This window comes from Hydra viridissima, unplaced genomic scaffold (genome assembly GCF_058129835.1).
Source record: "Hydra viridissima isolate aposymbiotic clone 2 unplaced genomic scaffold, HvirCarnegie_v1 scaffold_1, whole genome shotgun sequence".
NCBI lineage: Eukaryota > Metazoa > Cnidaria > Hydrozoa > Anthoathecata > Hydridae > Hydra > Hydra viridissima.
Window position 1 is genome coordinate 24795477 of NW_028324300.1, and position 12960 is coordinate 24808436.

Here is a 12960-nt window from a genome sequence, read left to right on the forward strand (position 1 = left end):
TTTTCTTTAAAAGTAACTTATTCAACAAATACCTTTGAATTAATCCACATTGTTTTTTACACAAAGTCTAAAAATTTGTTATCTCTTCAATTTCTTTACTAAATATATTATAAGCAAACTTATTCATGATATACAGTTCAAATGTGATTGAATTAGTTTTAGCGCATTCCTTTATCTTGTCTACATTTTTCACTATTTTAAAATTATTTTCATTGGAATCAACAACTAATTACAATTCTTTTCAATCATTCATTTTATTTAAAGTGATAACAGTAAAAAATCATTTGATTCCATATCAGTTGTTATTAATAACTCGCTAACAAACTTTTAAGTTAATCTTAAAGTTCTCTGGTTTTTTCCTTTTAAGTTTATCTTAAAGTTTTCCTACATTCTTGAGATTTGTGTAGTGCCTTTTGAGACTCCAAACTCTTTAGCTGATTTCCTTACCTTCTGTAGCTTCATAAATAATGTTAAAAAATGCAAGTATTCTTTTTTTTGCTTTCAGCATTTGGTTTTTATTCCACTCAAAGAAGTCTAAAGCCTCTTCTTTAGCCTGTAGAATATTGTTGTTGGAAACTTATTGAATGATGCTCGCAAGTATTGAAACTTAAATGGAGAAAACTTGTGTTTAAGGTTCTATTTAAATATTCTCACTCTTTTTCAAATACCAACCTGCCTTCATCAACATATCTCTGGCATACAAATCTTTAAAGTAACTTTATGCTAACTTACTGGGGTCTAGGTGTACACTAGGAGATTTATGCAACTCAATTCAGAGATATTGAAATTTACTTGCGTGCTGTTGTATCATAAATATCCTTTCATTCTCAAATAATACATCCATCGTCCTATTAATGGTCTTTATCTGGGCAAGCTTCTCATCCAAGATTACTTGCTTTGCATCCGCATCACATATGATGTTATTATGTTTTTTCATTACACAGCCATGAAGTTTTATTAACGAATGTTAGAAAGTGCTAGAAAAGAGCAGATTTTCCGATAAGGAAACAGACATTTTATGACCACATCTTCCTAATCAAATTTGTGATTAGCTTCTGCTGAGAATATGCATAACAGTAGTTATACGGGTTGCCACAAGATGCATAAAGCCCTGAAGCATGTTTTAAAATAAGTAATTGCCACTTTATTTTGTTTTATGCACCATAAACAGATTGTTCAACTATATTATTTTTCATCTCCGATCAAAACTAGTTTAATATGATTTGGTTGTCATAATTCTTACAATAGATTTGTTTTAAATGTTTCATAGAATTCTCACCTGGCATATACTTCATATATTTTTTAATTGCATAACTTTCAAATTCAAATACAATTAAGTTCAGTAAGCTCATATCATACACATAAATACTAAATACTCGATATACTAATTACAAGTCATTTTAATTTTGGTCATACTTTATAACATATATATATATATATATATATATATATATATATATATATATATATATATATATATATATATATATATATATATATATATATATATATATATTAGGGTGATCCAAAAGTGACCAAAAAATTTTTTTTTTACTTTTTGTTATTCCTAAGGTCTAAATGTGTTCATTTATGAAAGAAAACATTGTACCAAAAAAATCAGCCAAATCGGTTAATATTTAGAGGTCGCGCTGGAGCGATTTTTATACCCCTCTAAAATTGGAATTTTCAAAAGTTCAGTAAAGTATTGACCTTCGTTTTCTGTGCACATTTCGGTTATAAACCGTTCGATTTTAATAAAATAAAAACGAAAATAAAGCTCTTATTACGCATAATAATTTTTGTTAAACAATATTTCCTTTTTAAATGCATATTAAAGCGGCAAAATAAATTGCAAACTAAGCCAAATTTCATTATATTTTATTATATTGCTTTATTATATGGTTGAGTTCAGTTCGAGACTTTATCGAGAGTGTTGTGATTCCTGAAATAAAATTACAATAGTTTATCTATTTTGCTTGACTAATAATATTAATTACAGTATTTTAAGAAAGTGATATAATTGCGAGTTTCAACGAACTTAATTTTGTTTGGAAATATGGGTGACAACAAAATATATTTTCATTCATACACTGTATTAAAGAAAATTTAAAATGGCTGCAGTCGCAAAGTCAACACGCAGTTCTACAGCAAAATGGTTAATTGGTCAACCAATATCAATCCTTTCCCATCTTAAGCTTCCAACGATTTTGGAAGTATTAAAACGTTTTTTCTTCCACCATGAGGTGAAAGGATTGAGTATACATGAAAGTTCGGTAACAGTAATCAAATCAACTTGTGAAACTTGGGAAAAAGTTAAAATTCCTACAATTCGAAAGGATAATGCAGTTACAAGGCTTGAAAAATTTCATAAAGAATATAACGGATCTATTAAAAGACAGAAATAAGAAATCAGCTGTTGCTAGAAGCAAAGTAACAGACTTTGAAAAGAGAATTATGAAACTTTTTGATATTGCGCCAACTAATGATTTTGATTTAATAAAAGTTGCTGAAGATCGCGATTTCCTCATAGATCAACGAGATGATAGAAACATGGTCTTGGGTTCCATTGATAAAGATGATGCAGAGAAAGAAGAAAATAAAGTTTGCAGAGAGATAGGTTTGGATAAACGTTTGCAAAAAGAAGCGTTAAGGAAACAACGCTCTGAAGAAGTAGTTGGTCTTGAGAATTCAACTTCGCCTTCAAGTTCTGCTAGTAGCGATCATGATGATATCGTAGTTTTGAAAGGAAAAGATGATGTTGCAGAAAGCTCCAGTCTGAAAAGGCAGCGTTCTATAAAAAAAATTTTTACCCCTGAAGTTGTCGCTTCCTTAGATAGAGGAAAAGTAAGCAATCGTGTGGCAATGCGAACTATAGCAGCTACAATGTAAATTTTAGGAGCTCCCATTGAAGATTTCTCTATATCTGTTACTACTTTTCATAGGGCAAGAACTGATTATCGTGAAACTCATTACAATGAAACGAAAGAAAATTTCAAACCGGATGCACCTCTCGTAGTTCATTGGGATGGAAAAATGATGGCAGACATCGATGGAAGTGGAAATGTTGAGCGTTTGTCAGTTTTAGTAACAGGGCGTGGTGTTGAAAAACTTCTGGGAGTGCTAAAACTTTCTGATACAAAAGGAGAAGCCATTGCTACTGCAGTTGTAGTTTCCCTCCATGAATGGGACGCTTCAAATCTTATTAATAATCTCTGTGGCATGTCGTTTGATACCACAGCTAGCAATACAGGATCTGAGAAAGGTGCTTGTAATTAACTTGAAGAAAAATTAGGAAAAGAATTATTGAATTTAGCTTGTCGTCATCACATTACTGAAATTGTTGCAGGATCTGTGTTTAAAATTTATTTTCCAACAACGTCCGGACCAGATGCTGCTATTTTCAAACAATTTAAACAAGCCTGGAAGAATATCAAGAAAAATGATTTTAGTCCAACAGTGCAAGATGAAGAAGCTGAAAGATATCTTTCAAACGTCTCGATTAAAAAAAATCGTCTATAATTAATTTCTTAAAAAATGTTTGCAAGACTCACAACCACGAGATGATTATAAAGAACTTCTTGAATTATGTCTAATATATTTAGGAGAGCAACCTCCTAGTGGAATAACATTTAAAGCACCTGGAGCCTTCCATCATGCTCGGTGGATGGCAAAACTTATTCAATTAAAATATGGTTATTTAGAGATTAGTTTAAAATGGTGCAACATGAATTAAACGCAGTAAGAGATATTAGCATGTTTGCTGCGTTAATATATGTTCGACAGTGGTTTACTGCACCACTCAGTGCTTCGGCCTCATTTAATGATTTAGATATTCTAAAAAATATTGAGGAATATCGTGAAATGAATGAAAATATAGCGACCGCTGCAACCAAGGCAATGAAGCGGCATCTATGGTATTTAAGTGAAGAACTTATATCTTTGGCCTTTTTTAGTGATGATGTAGAGATTGAAGTTAAAAGAAAAATGATAACTGCCCTTCAGCGTCAATGCGTAGACAATAATAGGCCATCAAAGAAGTTAGCAGGTATTACAAATGTAATGAGTAAATCCCTTGAGGACTTTGTAAAGTGTAAATTACTTTTATTTTTTAATTTCTTAAATAATGACATTTCCTTTCTTGAAGAAGATCCTTCAAACTGGAAAAACAATGAGTCGTATGCCGACTCTAAAGAAGTAGTGAAGTCTCTTAAAGTTGTTAATGATTGCGCCGAAAGAGGGGTGAAGTTAGTACAAGACTTTAATGCTGTCTTAACAAAAGATGAAGAGCAGCAAAAGTATGTGCTAAATTTAATTGCAGAAAACAGGGCTATCTTACCAGATGCAAAAAAATCAACATTGAGTGCTGAACAAACCAGGCGACAATGAGCAGCTGTTGTTGTTTAATGTTGTTTAATAAAAATTATTATGTGTAATAAGAGCTTTATTTTCGTTTTTATTTTATTAAAATCGAACGACAAATAACCAAAATGTGTACAGAAAACGAAGGTAAATATTTTACTGTACTTTTGAAAATTCCAATTTTAGAGGGGTATAAAAATCGCCCCAGCGCGACCTCTAAATATTAACCGATTTGGCTGATTTTTTTGGTACAATGTTTTCTTTCATAAATGAACACATTTAGACCTTAGAAATAAAAAAAAGTAAAAAAAAGTTTTTTTGGATTACCCTAATATATATATATATATATATATATATATATATATATATATATATATATATATATATATATATATATATATATATATATATACATATATATATATTATAAAGTATTTTATCTTTTTAATAATTCAGGAATAAATTTAAGTGATGAATTGACACAAATGATATGTGATAAAGTCAGTCATAAAATCACAACGGATTGGCAAAGACTTGGAAGATTTCTTGATTTGGATGAAAATGTATTAGTCCACATTGATATTGATAAACCCACAATTCATGAGAAAGCGGTACAAGTTCTAAATAAATGGAAGCAAAAAACAGGATACGCAACATGGAAACAGTTAAAACCTGTCCTAGAAAACTTGGAACGTAAAGATATAGTTCGGGAAATTGAACAGGACCATCCTTCTCTGTGTATGTAATTTATATAATGTATGTAATGCATGCAATGCATACAATTCATGTAATGCATGTAATGTATGTGATGCATGTGATGCATGTGATGCATGTGATGCATGTGATGCATGTGATGCATGTGATGCATGTGATGCATGTGATGCATGTGATGCATGTGATCCATGTGATGCATGTGATCCATGTAATGCATGTTAATGCATGTAATGCATGTTAATGCATGTAATGCATGTTAATGCATGTAATGCATGTAATGCATGTAATGCATGTAATGCACTAACATCACCATTTTAGTTTATTATTTTCAAAGGTTTGAACAACCCTTCTGCTATGTCAGCAGCTTTATTCCAGAACAAAGATATTGCTCCAGATTCCTCACAAAGTGTTTTTCTCCTTTGCATAAATGATTTTTTTTTTCTTATTCTGATTTCAATGAAGCCATACATAGCCTATTTAAAATGTTTCTCCATAACTCAGTTCTAGGTTATTGTGATAAAGTAAGATACTTAGTAGTTTTAGTGTATAGTTAATTAAATCCTTTTAAACTTTAATGAGAAACAGTACATAAAATGAGTTGGTGAATATACAATCCTAGGATAGAGTTAGAATTAGAGTAAGAGTTAGGGTAAGAGTAAACATAGTCATTATTTTGTGTTCACTAAGTTAAATTATCTTCCTTATTACTCAATCAATTTGATTTTAACACTTAAGTTTCATATTTTTTATTTCACAACCTCCCTTATTCTCCTTATCTTTATGAGTTATAGCTTAAAGTATTGGTTGTAACATTTTTACAAATACATAACACCTGATGACTAAAAAATGAGACAAAATTTAATCAATTTACGTATGCTATTCATAATCATGCAATTGAAATAAATTAATATAATTATAGGGAATTTAATACTCTATTAAAATTACATTATAGTTTTAAAATATTGATTAAAATGGCTCTGTATAAAACAAGTTTGCAAGAAGACCTAAAAAAACGCATTTGCCAATTTAGAAATTCGCATCTGGAAAAGCCAAAAATCTTCACAGTAAAACACTTTCTAGATGAAGGAGTATTGAAAGCGACCATATATCGTGCTCTAGAACGTGTAGACAACAATTTAGGCTATCAACGAAAAAAAAATGAAGCGGTGCAAAGGCTAAAAAAATGGACAAAAAGCTCATAGACTAATTGAAAAAAGCATTTGATCATCATCACAGTGTTTCACAACGTCAAGTAGCTCGAAAATTCGATTGTGACCAATTGTATATATCTAAAATTCTTAAAAACAAGACGAATATTAGATGTTACAAGCAGAAAAAGATTCCACATCGAAGCGAAAGCCAACTAGCTCGAATCAAACCTTTGTGTCGGCATGTATATAGCAATTTTAGGAATATTGATTTTGTCTTAGATGACGAATTATATTTCACATATGCGAATCCAATATTGGCTGGCAACGATGGCTTCTATTCTAGCGACGTGTCATCTACAACTAGCGACGTCAAATTCGAAAGAAAGAAGAAGTACGAGGAAAAGGTGCTAGTCTCTTGATTATATCGCCCAAAGGGACTTCAAAACCAATGTTTTTTGAAAGTGGCCAGGCAATCAACAAACAAGCATACATTTGATGTCTACGCAAGCGGTTAATACCCTTCATTGATGAACATTATAAAAAAGAAGATTACTTGTTCTGGCCAGATTTAGCTAGCTCGCACTATGCAAAGGAAGTGGTTTTTTTTCTTGATGCCAATAACATCAAATACCTACCAAAGGTAAAAAATCCAGCCAATGTACTAGAAGCTCGACCAATTGAGAACTTTTGGGGTCAGCTGAAACGCTTAGTCTACGAGGATAATTGGTAAGCAACAAGCATTCGTCAACTCAAACGGCGTATCATGAATTGTCTTAACAAAATGGATCCGGAAGTGGCAAAACGTTATGCCTAAATGACTTCAGTTCGTCTAGGTCAAATTGCTTTTAATGATGTTATTGAAAACCAATAAATATATATCTTTAAGTATCATTTAATTGTTTACAAATTTATTTTAAATTAAATTTGATAGCTATGTAACTATTGCTATAATAACAATTTTAAAGTTGTCTCATTTTTTAGTCATCAGGTGTTACAATAGAATAAACCATGAATAACACAATAGTCCTGGCCACTTAGATAATACAAAGAGTTCAAATGGATTGGATTTTCTTACTTTTAAGTTTCAGTGTCCAAAATTGATTATTTTTTCTAACTAAGAAAAAGATTTCTTCTATATTATATTAGTCATATCATTTGAATGTCATTCCTTCTGATTTTTCCAAATATAGAACTTAATAACTTTGCACCATTTTACAAGGTCAAGATGAATTTTCTTGAGTGACTTTTATCTCATTGCAAATTTAGCCAATATTTTTGCTCATCGGTACTTTATATAGACCATTCTTTTCAAAAAAGTCTAGAAATATTTAGTGTTAAGTATCCGTGTTGTTTTGTAAAATATATTGCTTTTTGTACTTTAAAGGGATGTTAGTTCAATGTCACATTTGTGACGGAATATTTAGCCAACAACTAATATTTCTAATTTTTTCTTGTTGAGTTAGATTTTTAGTAAAATGCTACATAATTGCAAAATTTGAACAGCAAGTTTTTTTAGAATCTTTTTAAAAAATCTAAGCAGTCTTTCTTGTTATAATTCTGAAAAAAGACCAATTTTAAAAATTTCATAGTCATATAAAAGATACATTTAAATTAAAGGATAGTTTGAACTGACAAAGCAGATGTAGAAAAGATTGTTTTTTATTTGATATAGCTAATTAGTTGCATTTTATCAAGAAATGCATTTTTAACATTCCTGTAATATTATGTAACTAACTTTTGTGTCCATGCCAGCTTATTACAAAGCTGACTGAAACAGTTTTTTCATTGCTCATCTGGTATACCTTTTTCTTCTTATGTCAGATATATCTTTTTCATTTCTAGTCAGGTATCCTACACAAAGTTCAAGTTAGTTATTGCATCAATTGCTCTTCTACTTGTGAAATTGTAAAAATGTTGCTCTCAATGCTAGGAAATTTAATATTTAGTTAACAATGCCTTTGGATTTTCACCATACAATAATTTTTTAGTTAAGATGATTTTTTGTTCTCGCAACTTTGCGGTGGGTGGTGGCAGCGGTTATGTTCGACTCATTTGCGCTCTTTCGATTCTAAGCAACCCTTACTTTCGGCAACATCACATCAATGGTTTTTTTCGCAGCCCTAAATCAAGAAGAAACTGCTTCCGGCAATCCAACAATAAACGCCTGTCGCACCGCCTCATCTGGCAACTTTGCAAGACACAACAAACGTTTCAGATCCGCCAAATAGACGTTCACTCGTTCCTCATTGCTCATACTTCGCTTCATAAGCAGTTCATATGCTGTATAGGCATCCAAAGAAAAGGCTTGCAGCAAGGCATCCTCAATTTTATTCGCATCTTTCTTGTCTTCTTCTCCCAAGCCGTCTTAGACTGCGTTAGCGTCACTTTGTAACAAGACAGGAAAGAGTACTGTCAACTCAACACCTTGCATCTTTGCAATAACTTTGGTTCGCTGCAGCCAAGTTGCAGCATCGGACGTCCCATCATATTTTTCGAAAATATCCGAAAATCTCAAAGATTAATCCATTACTGCCCGGTTAGCTTGTAGTATTTTCGCAGGCAGCACAACGTTACAGTTTTAAAATCAATTAAAATGTGCTCTACAAAAATTTTGTGTTCAATTTATACTTTAAGAATTAGCTCAACACTGTGAACCAGAGAGACCGCCAGGTTTTATGTCGTGTCACTCGATCCGAACCTTTATTTTTAGTTTAGTATTAATGTATATGATTAATTAAAAATGTTTTTAAAATCTGGTTTACGTGCTAAGGTTGGAAAAATCAACTTTTAATTTTCCATATAAATTTAATTGTCATGTAATTAAATATTATCATATAATTATCACGTTATTAATTTCATTACCAAATTAAACACTTTTTCCAATAAAATCATTTGTTGATTTCTAAACTATTTCAAGATTCTATTGTTGGTATTACTATTGGCAAGCTTTTCAATTGGATTTGAAAAAGCTTTTCAAACATGTAATAGGAGCAAATTGATTTTTTTTTTCCCGCTCCCCTAACTTTTCGTTGAATCTTGTTGCATACTATAAAAACATACATGCCTAAAATGAAAGTTGTTCTTGTAAATTGGAGTTCTTGAGATATTAGAAAAACAAGCCATTTGTAATGTTTTTAAAAAATTTTTATGGCTATGAAAATAGCCGTTTTGACAGGATAATACTCACTGTCCTGGACTTGTTGACATTTTTTTTTGTTTCTAGGGCTGCATATCAAAGTTGTGTTAAATTCTTCTTGCAATAAAATCAACTACAGAGGATAGCAGTTGCTCTCCATGTAGAGTATGCTCTTCTTTACGTTTAAATCTACTCCATCTAGGCTTAAATTTAGAATGAATAGCTTCTCCACACTGTTCAGCAAACTTGGATAGGCCACAGTTATTGTATTCAACAAAGGCCTGAACATGACACAGCAAAATGTAAAACTTCCAACTTACTGAAATTTTTTTCCCTAGAACGTGTGCAATATCTTAGGTAGATAGGAAGGAGCTTTTTAATTTAGCAAATGCTAACTTATAATCTGACTCAAGAGTTCGACCAAAACAAGAATCCTTTACTTTTTTAAAGTCTTTCATACACTAAACTATAGGTCTAATTTGAGGAACCTGAGATGTAACAACTTAATCAATTTCATCCAGGTTTTTCAAGATCTTGTTGGATTTATTTCCATCCCAACCTCTGCCTTGGTACCCTCTTTGAAGAACATTTTTAGTTTTCAGCCAGTCATCAAATTCATGCTAAGTATCCATAAGCAGACATCCTAAAGTAGATACAACTCCAATCAAAAGATGCAATTCAGGAGGTGGTACTAAATGGTGGATTAGAGTATCTGGGTTCTCCTCTAGATAGAGAATCCTTGATATATCACATTCATATAATGTTGTACGTTAGATTTCTTGGAGTTATTTTCCATAACATATTTTTCATACCAATAATCTAGACTCCCAAGAGGTCTTAGTTTTCCACATTCTTCCTTTCTCAACCCTTCACACCACAGGCAAGCTCTTTTTACTGTATGGCCTGACAGACCTAACACAGCATTGGCACACTTTAAATCAAATGCTGAAAAAAACTTAACATCTTGCAAATTAAGTTTTTCTAATATTATTCTAAAGTTATGGTTTGCATCAGGAATATCTTTAACTATAGCAAAAATTTTTCAACGCTGAACACCACTATTCATGTAAATTGCAGACTTTGTACTTTCATTTGCATCAAAGATATTGATTATAACTTTCAAAAAAGATCCTCCACCATCCATAGAAATTCGTACAAATGCTGAATGAAGGTCTAGAGCACGTTGATTTATCAAATCCAGTATGAAAGATGATGTCTCTTGAACATACACAAGATCCTTTGAAACTTTTCCATCTTCACTGTCCAGGAAACCTATCTGTAAAAATATTTAAATAATATCATTATTTATTTATACATTAAAAAATAGCCTTCACATTCAACGACTTGTTGAAGCATCTCCAGATTGGGAAAACTTAGGGATTAAAGCTTTAACACAAAAAAATAAATGTATATTACACAAAAAAGATAACAATAACTTCTAATTTATATATTAGTCAATTTAATATTAGCTGCACTTAATTTTACAAAAAAAATTACTTAACTTATAATGGTTACACATTATATAATTATATGTTTAGCCATCACAAATTCATGGTGGAGGATCTCTTTCACTTTACATGTAAAACATTCATACCAAATGTTAGAACATTCTGAAAGTGCACTTTTGTGATTAATACTTATAAATTACCTTTTCTACATTACAAAAATGTGATATGGATTCCTCAAGATCATTCAATTTGCCAAAACTATTAGGTTCTACAGCAGTCTTATTCCCTAATCCTTTCCGAAAAGAAGATATTAACTGTTTGGTGTCGTTAATAGAAAGTTCCAATATTACTAATCACAACCCTTTCCCATACAAAATCATCTTCTTCACCTTGAAAGTCCTCTATGAGGTCTTCAAATAGGTATTTGGGACTGTCAGTTTAATAATTATTAACCTTAATATCAAACCATCTAGGAAAATACACCTTTGTTATAAATTGGGGAAACAGCTTTACATTTTTAGTAGGTTTGGAAATTAATGCATATTACCACAAAATTCTGCATGCTAATGTTAGCCAAAAAGAATGGTTCTTAGGTCCCTTCTAAAACTTATAAAAGGGCCAAATCATCATCTAGGTTCCTTATGATTACACCCCAACAGATGCAATAAGCATAATTCTGGTTAGTTGATAAGTCATGAATGGCTTTATTGTCTAGTATGACAAATTTTGGATTTGGAATTGTCCTAAACTTTTTAACAGCTCATTTCGAAATATTGCTATTCTGCTGTGAGCGAATGACTCTAGAAAATTTATCTAGCCCTTTGGTAGTTCCATCAGTTTTCATACAAATATGCCTTAAATGCAACTCATTTAGATGCAAAATGCAAATATCCCTCTGTTATGGAAATCCTAGAAACTTTTCCAAATATGTAAGGGAACCATGTGAATAACATTGGTTCCATCTGCCTTTGCTAAATTCAGTCTTGTTTGAAGCTCTGTTTCCTGTAGTGTTTTGAGTTTTCCATGAGCTACATCTATTCCCATAGCACTTTTTGGTGTGATGTGATAAAGGTAAAAGTCATTTAAAAATCGAAATTTCTAACAGCATAGGTACAGAATATTTTATAAATATAAGTAGTTTAGTTTTCATAATAAACTATAATGATATGTAACAGAAGGCGCACAGAATGCTTTACGCAAGAAAAAACCAACAAAATTCACTTACCTAAGAAGATTTAGCAAAAGTATTATACGAGATAAATAGATTAGATTTGATGAGAGTGATGGAAAAGTTCTCAAGTAAAAACTTATTTTTTTAATACATTTGAAGTGAAATAATTTGTAGTAATGCTTTTCCTTTTCTTTTTCTTTTTCTGAAAATTCTCTTTTTCTAAGTTTTTTAACATGGTAAAAAGATTCTTAAAATATTGTTCTTTTGTATTTATCTGACTTTTCTTTTTTTTTTTTTTTCTAAATCTGAAAGTTCTCTAAAGGTTCTTTAACTGTTGTATGTTGCTTTTTACAATAGAAGTTGAAGTTATTTTTTACACAAATAAATTTTTTGAGTAATTTGCTCATTTTTGATAATATACTTATTAGATAAATCATTTGAGACAAAAAAACCCCTGAAGCTATTCATTGAAGAAAAAGAAAGTAAGTTGCTGGTAGCTCTGTAAAAGTTATTTGGTAATATGCAACATCTTATTGCTTGAATATTTTTTGAATGTTTTTAAACATAAGATCATTGTTATCATCATCGTTATATTACAACATTATTTATAATATAAAGTTTTTAGTTTTAATAGTTCACATTTTAACATTATTTATAATATAAACTTTTTAGTTTTAATAGTTCACATTTTAACATTATTTATACTTTAAAATTTTTAGTTTAAATAGATCATATTACAACATTATTTATAATATAAAATTTTTAGTTTAAATATAGACCATATTATAATTTTTTTAAACATTGTTATTACTAATGTCATTACTATTGCTGTTATCTTTATTATTGTTGTTTTTATGTTATCATTACTGTTACTGTTAAAACTTTATTTTTATAAGTGTAGTTATTTTCATAATTGTTCATATTATTATTTTTATTATTGTTATTATTATTGTTGTTATTATAATTATTTTTTATTATCAC

The 12960-nt window shown here is 30.6% G+C and overlaps 1 protein-coding gene across 1 annotated transcript in view; it reads left to right on the forward strand.

Moving 5' to 3' along the window:
• Positions 1 to 12960, forward strand: part of LOC149894067 (NACHT, LRR and PYD domains-containing protein 14-like) — a 55760-nt gene that overhangs the window by 13699 nt on the left and 29101 nt on the right. The window contains exons 2-3 of the mRNA XM_090070845.1: positions 4816 to 5097; positions 12408 to 12461. Of these exons, the coding sequence (XP_089926971.1) occupies positions 4816 to 5097; positions 12408 to 12461 (336 nt within the window). The remainder of the gene's footprint in view (positions 1 to 4815; positions 5098 to 12407; positions 12462 to 12960) is intronic.